Source organism: Petaurus breviceps, unplaced genomic scaffold, assembly GCF_028583685.1.
Source record: "Petaurus breviceps papuanus isolate PSGF00001 unplaced genomic scaffold, PetGlider_PUasm1.0 140, whole genome shotgun sequence".
Taxonomy (NCBI): Eukaryota; Metazoa; Chordata; class Mammalia; order Diprotodontia; family Petauridae; genus Petaurus; species Petaurus breviceps.
The window spans coordinates 1,284,370-1,296,709 of NW_027185698.1; the positions used below are offsets into that span (position 1 = coordinate 1,284,370).

General features: G+C 36.5%; 1 protein-coding gene across 1 annotated transcript in view; it reads left to right on the plus strand.

Moving 5' to 3' along the window:
- Nucleotides 1-8,998: 8,998 nt before the first annotated feature.
- The window catches only part of TMEM156 (transmembrane protein 156), a 58,118-nt gene continuing 54,776 nt past the window's right edge, over nt 8,999-12,340 (plus strand). The window contains exon 1 of the mRNA XM_069073530.1: nt 8,999-9,139. Coding sequence (XP_068929631.1) covers nt 9,040-9,139 — 100 coding nt within the window. The 5' untranslated portion in view covers nt 8,999-9,039. The remainder of the gene's footprint in view (nt 9,140-12,340) is intronic.

Genomic DNA, 12,340 nt, shown 5'->3' on the forward strand with positions numbered 1-12,340 from the left:
CCATTCATCCTCCTTCTCATCCCCTTCCCCCCTACTCTCCTGTAGGGTGAGATACCCTATTTAGTGGGTATATCATTCCCTCCCTAAGCCAAATTCAATGAGAATAAGGTTTACCCATTCCCTTTTGTCTTCATGTTCTTCCCCTCCATTGTAACCATTTTCCCTTACCTCTTCCATATGAGATAGTTTACCCCATTCTGTCTCCCCCCATCTCTTCTCATTATATTCCTCTCTCACCTCTTAATTTCACCTTTTAAGTATCATCCCTTCCTATTAAATTGGTCCTGTGCCCTATATCTATATATACCTGTACATGTATATATATACATTCACATATGTATTAATACACCTATATACCCTCCTATATAGACATATATATGTATGTGTATATATATGTATATATATATACATATACATTTCTATTCCCTTCAATTATTCTCATACTGAGAAAAGTTTCATAAGTTACAACTATCATTTTTCCATGTAGGAATGTAAATAGTTCAAATTTGATACGTTCCTTATGATTTCTTTTCCCGGTTTACCTTCTCCTGCTTCTCTTGCTTCTTGTATCTGAATGTCAAACTTTCTATTCAACTCTGGTTTTTTCATCAAGAATTCTTGAAAGTCCTCTATTCCACTGAATGACCATATTTCCCCCTGAAACATGATACTCAGTTTTGCTGGGTAGGTGATTCTTGGTTTTAATCCCAGCTCCTTTGACCTCCGAAATATCATATACCAAGCCCTTCAATCCCTCACTATAGAAGCTGCCAGATCCTGTGTTATCCTGATTGTGTTTCCACAATATTCAAATTGCTTCTTCCTGGCTGTTTGTAATATTTTCTCCTTGATCTGGGAATTCTGGAACCTAGCTATAATATTCCTAGGAGTTTTCTTTTTGGGATTTTTTTCAGGAGGTGATCAGTGGATTCTTTAAACCTCTATTTTGCCCTCTGGTTCTAAAACATCAAGGGAATTTTCCTTGAGAACTTCTTGAAGGATGACTTCTAGGTTCTTTTTTTGATCATGGCTTTCATGTAGCCCAATAATTTTTAAATTATCTCTCCTGGATCTATTTTCCAGGTCAGAGGTTTTTCCAATGAAATATTTCACATTTCCTTCTATTTTTTCATTTGTTTGAATCTGTTTAATAATATTTTGATTTCTCATAAAGTCACTAGCTTCCATTTGCTTCAATCTAATTCTGAAGGAATGATTCTCTTCAGTGAGCTTTTGAGATTCTTTTTCCATCTGGCAAATTCAGCTTTTTAAGTTATTCTTCTCCTCATTGTCTTTTTGAGCCTCTTTTGCCATTTGAGTTAGTCAATTTTTTAAGGTGCTATTTTCCTCAGTCAGGCTGTTGACTCTTCTTTCATAATTTTCTTGCATCGTTCTCATTTCTCCTCCCAATTTTTCCTCCACTTCTCTGATTTGGTTTTCAAAATCCTTTTTAAGCTCCTCTATGGCCTGTAACCAGCTCATATTTTTCTTGGAAGCTTTTGGTGCAGGAGTTGTGACTTTGCTGTCTTCCTCTTTGTTACATGCTTTGATCCTTTTTGTCCCCAAAATAGGAGTGCAAAGTTGTATTGCTCTGCTTGGTTTGCTTCCTTTGCCTGTTCATGTTGCTACTCAATTACTTGACTTTTGAGCTTTTTGCTACAGTAGGACTCTGCCACCAGACAGGGGAGCTTCGTCCCAAATGCTGGGGTTTTCTCAGCTGCCGAAAGTATTAGTTGGGTGCCCTCTCTGAAGCCTCCACATGCTCTGGCAAGCTGGTCACACCCCCCAGGATCTCCACCCTAGACCACAATCCAGATCCAAGCAGGTTAAAACAAGAGTGATTACCCCTCAGACTGGTCACTTGGTCCCACTACAGTCTGCAGGCCAGGAGCTAAAACTGCCATGTAAAAGTGACTGCAAGGCCACTGCACCTTAGCTGCTTCTAGCCCCATGGGCAAAAGCCTACACACTCTGAATTCCCAGTTCCCAAAGTCCACACTGCACTGACCTCTCACTTTGTCCTTGGCATTTATGGGTTGATAATTCTGGAAACCACCACAGCTGCTAGTGATCTGAAGTCCCTCCAGCTGGTGGCTGGTCAGGCTGCTCTGGGACTAAGACCTCCTACTCGAGCAGGGTCTGGGGTCAGCTCCCAGAGCGCTGTGCTGTCCACTTGCTGCCGGCTTACCAGGCTGTCCTCAGTGGGAGGTTAGCTTGTCTGTGTCATTTTGTGGGTTCTGTAGCTCCAAAGTTTGTCTAGAGTCACCTTTTACATGAATTGGAAGAGGAAAGAGCCGGAGTCCTGCAGAAATCCTGTTTCTACTCTGCCATCTTGATTCTTGCCCCCCCACAGAGTTTACCTCTCTGATTTCTTCTTTGCTATCTCTTCTTCCTTCTTCTAGTCATTAACTGAGCATTCTTGGAAAATAAAGTATTACATTTTACTGTTGATAATGATCATAATTATCTGACAGTTATATAATAGAAAGAACTTTAAAGTTTTCGGAGTGCTTTACATATATTATTGGCTCTGATAACTGTGGGCAGCTAAATTTCACAATGGATAGAGTGCTAGGCCTGAAGTCAGAAAAAAAACTCATCTCAAATATGGCCTCAGACACTTAGTAACCAAGGCAAGTAATTTAACACTATTTGCTTCAGTCTCTCATCTGTAAAATGAGCTAGAGAAGGAAATGGCAAACAGGCCCAGTTTCTCTGCCAAGAAAACCCCAAATGGGGTCATGAAGAGTCAGACTGAAAAATAACAGCAGAATTGTGAGGTATATACTACAGGGATTATTCCCATTTAACATAAGAGGAAACTGAGGTGAAATGATGAGTCTAGGTCATATAACTAGCGAACATTAGAGTCAGGTTTGTAACCCCAATTTTTCTTGACTCTGGGGGTATATATTAACTCTTCTTTCTCTTATAGTCTCTCTTGGATGAATCTGGGCCCTAGAATTTTGAGCTTATATATGTGTTTATGTTCCAACAAAATCACTGTGATTGTATCTAGCCAAAATTATTCCTTAACAGTTCCCAAAATCTGGCCATAACATTCAGCTGAACCCCTTTGCTATGGTCTGACTACATAGTGGTGCAATCAGGAAAGAATTATTGGTCATCCTAATCATGCAGTAGTGAAGACTTGCTGAAAATGATTGACTCAACAGAAAACTCAGGCAAAACAGTTTTGCAGAGTAAGTTCTGCCACAAAATAAATAACATATAGAAATAGCCCTTCAAGGTAATAGTAGTTAACATTTGTTTAGCTTTTTAGAATCTCCACAGTGCTTTCCTAGTAACTTTAGGTTTATGAAACATGAATATTATTGTTCTCATTTTGCAGATGAGGAAGCAGATAATAAATAAATATTTATAATAATAAATTAATATTATTATTTTAAATAAATAATATTTATATTATTATAAATAAATATTTATAATAATAAATTAATATTATTATTTTAAATAAATAATATTTATATTATTATAAATAACTGTATAGTTAGTATAATAAGTGAAAGAATTGAACCTTGAACCAGGATCACTTCAAGCTAATAGATTTCTTGCTCTTAAACCCCAACAATCATAGTCAAGTGAGTAGTGCATGTGTACTTAATGTTCATTAAATATGACATATCTTGTTATAATGATCTTCGGACAACGAAGAAAAGTTAATCTCTAAACTAACTGAAGTGTGAAGCTGCAAAGAGAACAGAACAGTAATTTCCAACTTGGCATTAGTCTACATTTAAACTAGGTCCACAACTAGCAATTTGGGGCCTGGAGGAAAATCAATACCACATGAGTCCTTCAAATCAGCTTTGCAATTCATGATAAGAATATAATATTAGATGTAATTAAGACAAATTCAGTTGAGTGGGAGGGGCAATTGGCTATGAAAGTAGTTCACAAATGAGTGCTATTGACAATGTGCATGCCATCTGGTAGCTTTGTAACTAGATACTAGGTTCAGTTGTTTCAAGCTGTTGGAGTATGTGTACCATCAACATGTAAATATAGCAAACCAAATTTCATAGTTTAAAAATGTTATTTCAAGTATTTGCATTTTTTATATTTCTGTGCCCTAGGACAAATTGTCAATTGTCTCATCCTAATTTAGTAGCTAAAACTAAATAACCCAGTTCCAGAATTCACAAAAATAATTTTCAGTTCATATAATTTATACTTTGGTAAACTACAAGTATAATCTCATTTATATTCATACTTAACTCACTGCAGATGCCATTGTATAGAACTTACAAATTCTGTTCTCCCTTTGATTTCCATGATGCTGAGATTTTAAAAAATTTCCTCCTATATCCTTTATTTTTTGCATTCCATATCTTCTTTCTCTTCCTGATGGGGTGCTTGGGTGCCTGTGCTTGATCGCCAGTTTGTAAAATCACATCCAGTCCCAAAATCACATTTCTCCCTAGCCTCAAAACACTGTCTCAGCCAGTTTCTCTCTAGCTTAAGGGCAGCATACCCTAACAAAATACGTATCTCTCTTTCTGATACGGTGGCCAGCTGCACTTATAGAATTTAGCAGTTTGACTCAACTGTGTACTGGCTGAAGCAGCTGTGTACTGGGTCACACCTACCATATATATCCTAGACTCAATCACGTGTATATTCCCTAGCTCATTATACACATCCTAAATCCCTTGTTAGCTTGGAATATAAGTTTATTCCCAACATCTATCTTGCCTAACAAGACATTGATGGGGACCACCTGAATTTTCTCAGTCAGCCCTGACCGCTAGCTGACTTAGTGACATTTCAAGCCTAAAACCACACCTCCATGCAGTCCCCGCCTTGGGCTATTTCCTGGTAAATTCTGGGCAATATGCCTGCATAGTAGACATTCAAAGTGCATGTTCCTTTAAGAACTGACCACTTCTTAACTCCTCCCTAATCCCACCTTGACTCACCTACTTAGCATATTTGGCACAGGTTTCACTATAATTTATCCTATATAAACTTTAACTGTACCTCTCTAAGGTTGCAGGTTCCTTAAGAACTCTTGCCTGCTATAAAGTGTAATAATAAATCTTTTCCACCTTGACTTAGAGAATGCTTGCATCTGTGAATTCATTCCAGACTGCTTTCCAGGGACTCTGGTTACTGGACTTCCTGGACTCCCTGAACTCCCTGACTCCTTGACCCTGTGTCACGCCTACTTCTTAACTGAAAATCTCCCAAATACTCTGTCCTTGTATTTTCTGCCCTTCTTATTCTACATTCTTTTCTTTACTTGAAACCATAAGACAGTGTTAGTTCAGCATCACCTATATATTGATGTGTCAAAGATATATCTATAGTCTCGATTGACATTTCATCCAAGTTCCATTCCTATAACCCATCTGATGTGACACCACTTACTACTACATCATCAATTTAAATTTAATATGTCTAAAACTGAACTCATTATCATCCTTCCCAAATAACTTCCCTAACCATTAGTTCTCTCAGTCACTAATGTTTACATCTTTGACTTTCCTTCTCTATCATTTTCTATGTCCTATCAGTCAGAAAAATTGTCCACTTTTTCATCAAAATTTAACTTCAATACATTTCCCTACATCCCCAACACCATTACCAATGCCATCACATACCACTTCAGGCCTATAGTACTGCCAGTCTTCCAAATGACCTTCCTTTTTATAGTTTCCCCTTCTCTAGTATCTAATCATCCATCATCCATTGCTACCAGATGTTCTAAAAGTCCACTATCATTATAATACTTCCCTCCCTTAAAAATTTACTAGGTAGTGCAGTAGATAGAGCACTGACCCTGGAATTAGGAGGACCTGAGTTCAAATCTGGCCTCAGACACTTACTGGCTGTGTGACTCTGGTCAAGTCACTTAACCTTGATTGCCTCTAAAACCAAAACAAACCAACCAAAAAACCCCAAACAAAAAAACAAAACACACACACACACAAAATCCCCAAAACAAAACCCTGCAATGGCTTCTTTGTACAGGTTAAAAGTCCAAACTTGCCAAATCAACATTCAAAACTTTCAATAATTTGGTCCATCTATTTTTTTTTAAGCAATTGGGGTTAAGTAACTTGCCCAAGGTCACACGACCAGTTATTTCTGGGTGTGGTGCTAAGTATCTGAGCCCAGATTTGATCCCCAGGTCATCCTGACACTGGAGCCAGTGCTCTTACTCACTGAGCCACCTGGCCGCCCCTAAGAAATTGGGGTTAAGTAACTTGCTCAAGGTTACATGGCCAGGTGTTTCTGGGTGGGTGCTAAGTGTCTGAGCCCAGATTCGATCCCCAGGTCATCCTGACACTGGAGCTGGTGCTCTTACTCGCTGTGCTACCTGGCCGCCCTGGTCCATCTCTTTCTAGTTGTTCCTTTCTCTCAGCAGTCCCAAACATGAATCTTCTACTTTAATGAGGCTAATATCTCTCCTCGTTATACTCTGAACATGCTAATCTCCTGAGTGTGCCATAACCATCGTTTTTGCTTTTTCCTCAGCTATAATGTTCATTCCCCCTGCAACCTATCCAAATTTTACTCATCCTTTATAGCTTTGCTCAGCATCTACCTCTTTCATGAAGTTGTCCTCAGTCACTGAAACCTATAGGGGTTATCCTTTCTTTTTAATACTTATTGCCTGTAACACTCATTTGGATATTTATAATATAGCGATATATTATTTTTCATTGTTACTTAGAAGCTCATGACTTTAGTTAGTGCAAGTCAGTTGTAGTTGGACCTGGTGAACCCTGTATGAACTAATAAAATTAAAGACCCTGGAGAACTGGAACCAGGAATTTTAGCAAAGTTTGAAGTTCTTAAAATATCTTACCCCAAAATTGGTAACTAATAAATTCCAGAGCCTATAATTATGTGACTATTTTTATATCACAAGATTAAAGGCCAAGAGCTAACTGTCCATTGATAAAATATACATGACAAATATGTGAAGTTTAGAATTTAATATAACACTCATTCCTTTGGGATAGGGGTTCTTAACTTCTGTATTGTGTACTCTTTTGCTAGGCTAGTGAAACTATTTTAATCCCTTCTCAGAATAATGTTTTTAAATAAATAAAGCAAAATACATAAGATCACAAAGGAAAACAACAGATGCATAGTTATAATTATTTTTTTAAACCCGAGTTCATAGACCCCAGATTAACAACCCCTCCCTAGGGGTCAAGTATATTATTAGTCTCTTTGAAACAAGAGGATATTAATTTGTGTGTTTTTGTTAATGCTACTGGGAGGATTTAAATACACTAGCAGCCAATGTGAAGGCAACTTCTTGATTACTTTTCCTCAAATTCTAGTTGCTCAACTCTGGCTCCAATTTTTGTTTGTGTTTGGCCCCTTCCTGAGCTCTACTAGTAGCATTACTGCCATATTAGTGGGGAGGAATTTCACTGAAGTTTCAGATGTTTGTGAGCTAAGGGTAGAACAATTGGCTTTTCCTCACAGTCCTTTCTCCAGCACTTGCTGCTGGACCTTGCCTCTAGTTTGTCCAAGGTTCCCAGTAGCCTTACTATCCCTGTAGAGAAAGATTCCCACGGTTATTTCTCTCTTAACCCTCACATCTCTAATAATAATGTTAATAGCTGACGTTATATAGCTTTTTGAGGCTTGTAAAAGACTTTAGATATATCTGATTTGATTCTCAAACAATCCCAATAGGTTATATTATATTATATAGGTTGAGGTTTTTCCATTTTATAGATGAGGAAACTTGGGTGTAGAAAGACCACTGTTCCATGGTCACACAGCTAATAAGGGAGAGAGACATGCTTTGAGTCAATCTCTCCTGACTCCAGATCGAGTATTCCTCTCACCATACTGCATTCCATCCTTCTCTCATTGACCCTGGGCCCCTTAGTCTCCTAACTCTTCATTTCCCAAACAAGATTGCTGCCATCTCCCAGTCCATGTGCTTTATTCCAGCAGAAGAAGCCTTTTCTCCTTGATCACTATACACGGGCTGTTGTTGTTAGTCATTTTTCAGTCATATCTGACTCTTCATGATCCCACTACTGGAGTGGTTTGCCATTTCCTCCTCCAGCTCGTTTTATAGATGAGGAAACTGAGGCAAATTGGGTTAAGTGATATAACCAGGGTCACAGAGCTAGTAAGTGTCTGAGGCCAGATTTGAACTCAAGAAAATGAGTCTCCTTGACTCTAGGCTTGGTACTCTATCCTCTGTGCCACATATCTGCCCTACATGGACAGAGGGGAAAAAAGATACTGCTACCTTCTAGCCAGAAATCAAAAAGAAAGAAAATCAAATCTCCCAAAGAAATAAAGTCTCTACACTAAAATAATGTGAAGTACTATGAGATAAACATTGCCAAAGTCAAAATATTTGTTTTTACATATGCATTATTCACCATGCATTTTCCCCGCATTCTCATTTGTAGTCCATGAAGATGTATATGATTTCACTGTGCTTGTCATAATGAAAGATCTATCTTGAAATGAAACAGAAAATGTGAACTGTGTGATGATAACTACTTCATTTACAGGAATAATGGAATCCTAATTGTATTATATCCTAATCCTACTGTTACCATGTATACTTTGGCAAAATATCACTAAAATTCTGCTTGCCTCTTGAGTTTTTCTTACCACACTGTTTACTGGCTTCTGAACGTACTGTTTCCCGGATCATGCATGCTTCCTGGGACATTTGCAGGCATACATTACTTTCCCTTTGGCAACTAAAGAGTGGAATTATATTTCTCTACACAAATTGATAAACATGAGCAAACATCTGCAAAACAAGACAGGAACAAAACCCCTTGGCTATGTATTTATTTAAGGTTCACATTTAGATGTCTTGAAAGTGCTTATTAAAGGATAGTTTTCTTAATGAAAAAGCTACCCAGAAAAATGAAGTCTTACTTCAGAGCTTCTTTGTAACAACAAAAAAAAAGTCTTAGCCTCAAAAGGAAGTCTGAAGTATGTTACATTAACCACAAAAATGAAACAAACCAGGAAGAAACACACCACCGCTGCACTAGATGTGAGTTATTTCATGCCATGTGCTTGAATATGACAAAGCCAGCTCTCCTGAGGCTATTAGTGGTGATAATGATCATGTTCATTCTAGTTTTACCAGAGTATTTCAAGACATCCAAAAGTAAGTAATCAATTGAAATAAATGACCTTCCTTTTCTTGATACCAGTTAATGGCAAAAAGTATTTTTTTTTTACTCATGCAGCTTATAAAAATGGTTATGCAAGACATGCTCTAACAAAATGACATGAAGTTACAATCGATATATTATCAAATGAGCTAATCGGCATGAAGTGCTTTGCAAACCTTCAGTATTATATAAATGTTAGCAATATAGTATAGTAACATTAATATTATGGATCAATTATGTATTATATATTGATATGCATGAAAATTAAAAAAGAAAGTTTAAAGTAAATTTTCTAGTTTGTGAAAGAAAGTTCCTAGGAATCCTTTCCCACTTATTTTGTGCTTTAAAAGCTAGTTTTGTGTTATTGGGCTATGATATTTTATATAAAGAGATTTATTGGATGGAAAATGTTTCTGAACTTTCCATCCCCACAATAAAATGCTGCACATACACTTGATATGTACTGTCTAAATCACACCTAAATAATCTGTTGCTTTAGATGTTTGAGAAAAGTGACATTATTTATGTATTTTGGAAATGCTACTAAGATAATATATATATTTGACTGAAATAAATTTTTTAACATGAAAGAGAAACAGAACAAATAAAAAATTTGGATACAAAAAAGAATTGCAACATTATGATAATTAAAAAGTCCTTGATTGAGATCAAATTAATAGAAAAAAATATTAAAATTCTTTTTATGTGTGGTAGTAAAACAGAGAGAGATCCCCTGAATATTAGTAATTTCTTAATATTTGTTGCAAAATAGGACTTTAAGAAAGAGTACTTCTTTGTTACCTGAGTACATTTGATTAGTGCCCACTGAGAGTGGAAAAAAATTCCAAATATATAATGTTTTCAGTTGTGTCTGCATATTTCCAAAGCCACTAAATAAGAGATGAGATTGATCATAAGGATGCTTTTCTCTATATCACCCTATGTGAATAAATGAATCTTTCAGTTTTCTTTTTTTTATTTATTAATTCTTTAATTTATTAATTTGTTTCCTTTTAGTTTACAGGATTCAATTCCACAATTCCTTGAATTTCACATTTTGTCTCCCTCCCTTCTCTCCCGTTCCCCCCATGGCGGCTTATAATCAAGTATAGGATCTGTAAATACTTTCACATTATACAATGGTCAGGTTATAAGGATGGATTGTACCAGCTGGAATGAAAAATGGTAAAGAGGACATAAAATCAAAAAAGAGAACGAAAAAGATCAGGTATTTTGCTTCCACCTGGATATAAGTTTAGTTCTTTCTAGTTCTTTCTCTGGATGTATGTTTTTCTCTCCATCATGAGTCTTTTGGGATTGACTTATATCCCTGCATTGTTGAGAAGAGTCCAGTCTATCAAAGTTGGTCATCACACATACGTTGTGTCTGTAATTGTGTACAAATTTCTCCTGGTTCTACTCTTCTCACTCAGCATCAGTTCTTTTAAGCCTCTCCAGGTAAATATGAAGACTGTCTGCTCCCCGTTTCTTATAGAACAATAGTATTCCATAACATGCATATACCACAACTTGTTTAGCCATTCCCCAATTGATGGGTACCCCCTTAATTTCCAATTCTTTGCCACAACAAAAAGAGCTGCTATAAACATTTTTGTACATATGGGTCTTTCTCCCATTTCTATGATCTCTTTGGGATATAACCCTAGGAGTGGTATTGCTGGATCAAAGGGTATGAAAGAATTTATAGCCCTTTGGGCATAATTCCAGATTGCTCTCCAGAAAGGTTGGATCAGTTCACAACTCCACCAACAATGCATTAGTGTTCCAGTTTGCCCACATCCTCTCTAGCATTTGTCATTTTCCTGTTTTGTCATCTTAGCCAATCTGACTGGTGAGATGTGGTACCTCAGAGTTGTTTTGATTTGCATTTCTCTAATCAATAGTGAATTAGAGTATTTCTTCATGTGCTTATAGATAGCTTTAATTTCTTTCTCTGAAAACTGCTTGTTCATATCCTTTGACCATTTATCAATTGAATGACTTGTATTCTTATAAATTTGACTCATTTCTCTGTATATTTTAGAGATGAGTCCTTTGTCAGAGACATAGGTTGTAAAGATTCTTTCCCAATTTCCCACCTCCCTCTTAATCTTGGTTACATTGGCTTTATTTGTAGAGAAACATTTCAATTTCATGTAGTCAAAATTATCCATTTTACATTTTATAATATTCTCTAATTCCTGTTTCATCATAAAGTCATTCCCTCTCCACAAGTCTGATAGGTAAACTATTCCTTGTTTTAGCAGACTGCTTACAGTATCAACCTTTATACCTAGATCATGAACCCATTTAGACTTGATTTTGGTATATGGTGTTAGATAGTGGTCTATGTCCAGTTTCTGCCATACTATATTCCAGTTTTCCCAGCAGTTTTTGTCAAATAGTGAGTTCTTATCCCAAAAACCAGGGTCTGGGGGTTTATCAAACAATACATTACTGTAGTCGTTGACTTCTGAATCTTGTGTACCTAATCTATTCCATTGATCTACTCTTCTATTCCTCAGCCAGTACCAAGTAGTTTTTATGACTGCTGCTTTATAGTACAGATTGAAATCTGGTAAGGCTAGTCCACCTTCCCTAGCATTTCTTTTCATTAATTCCCTTGATATTCTGGACTGTTTATTCTTCCAAATGAATTTTGTTACTATTTTTTCTAACTCTATAAAGTAGTTTTTTGGTAAATTAATTGGTATGGCACTAAATATATAATTTAATTTAGGTAAAATTGTCATTTTTATTATATTAGCTCGACTCAGCCACGAGCAATTGATATTTTTCCAATTAGTTAGATCTGACTTTATTTGTGTGAAAAGTGTTTTGTAGTTATGATCATACAGGTCCTGGGTTTGTTTTGGCAGGTAGATTCCCAAATATTTTATAATGTCTACAGTAACTTTAAATAGGATTTCTCTTTCTACTTCTTGCTGTTGAATTTCATTGGAAATATATAGGAATGCCGAGGATTTATGTGGGTTTATTTTATATCCTGCAACGTTGCCAAATTTATTTATTGTCTCAAGCAGTTTTTTACTTGATTCTCTAGGATTCTCTAAGTATATCATCATATCATCTGCGAAGAGTGATAGCTTGGTCTCTTCTTTGCCTAACTTGATTCCTTTGATTTATTTTTCTTCTCTAATTGCTACTGCTAACATTTCTAGTACCAGATTGAA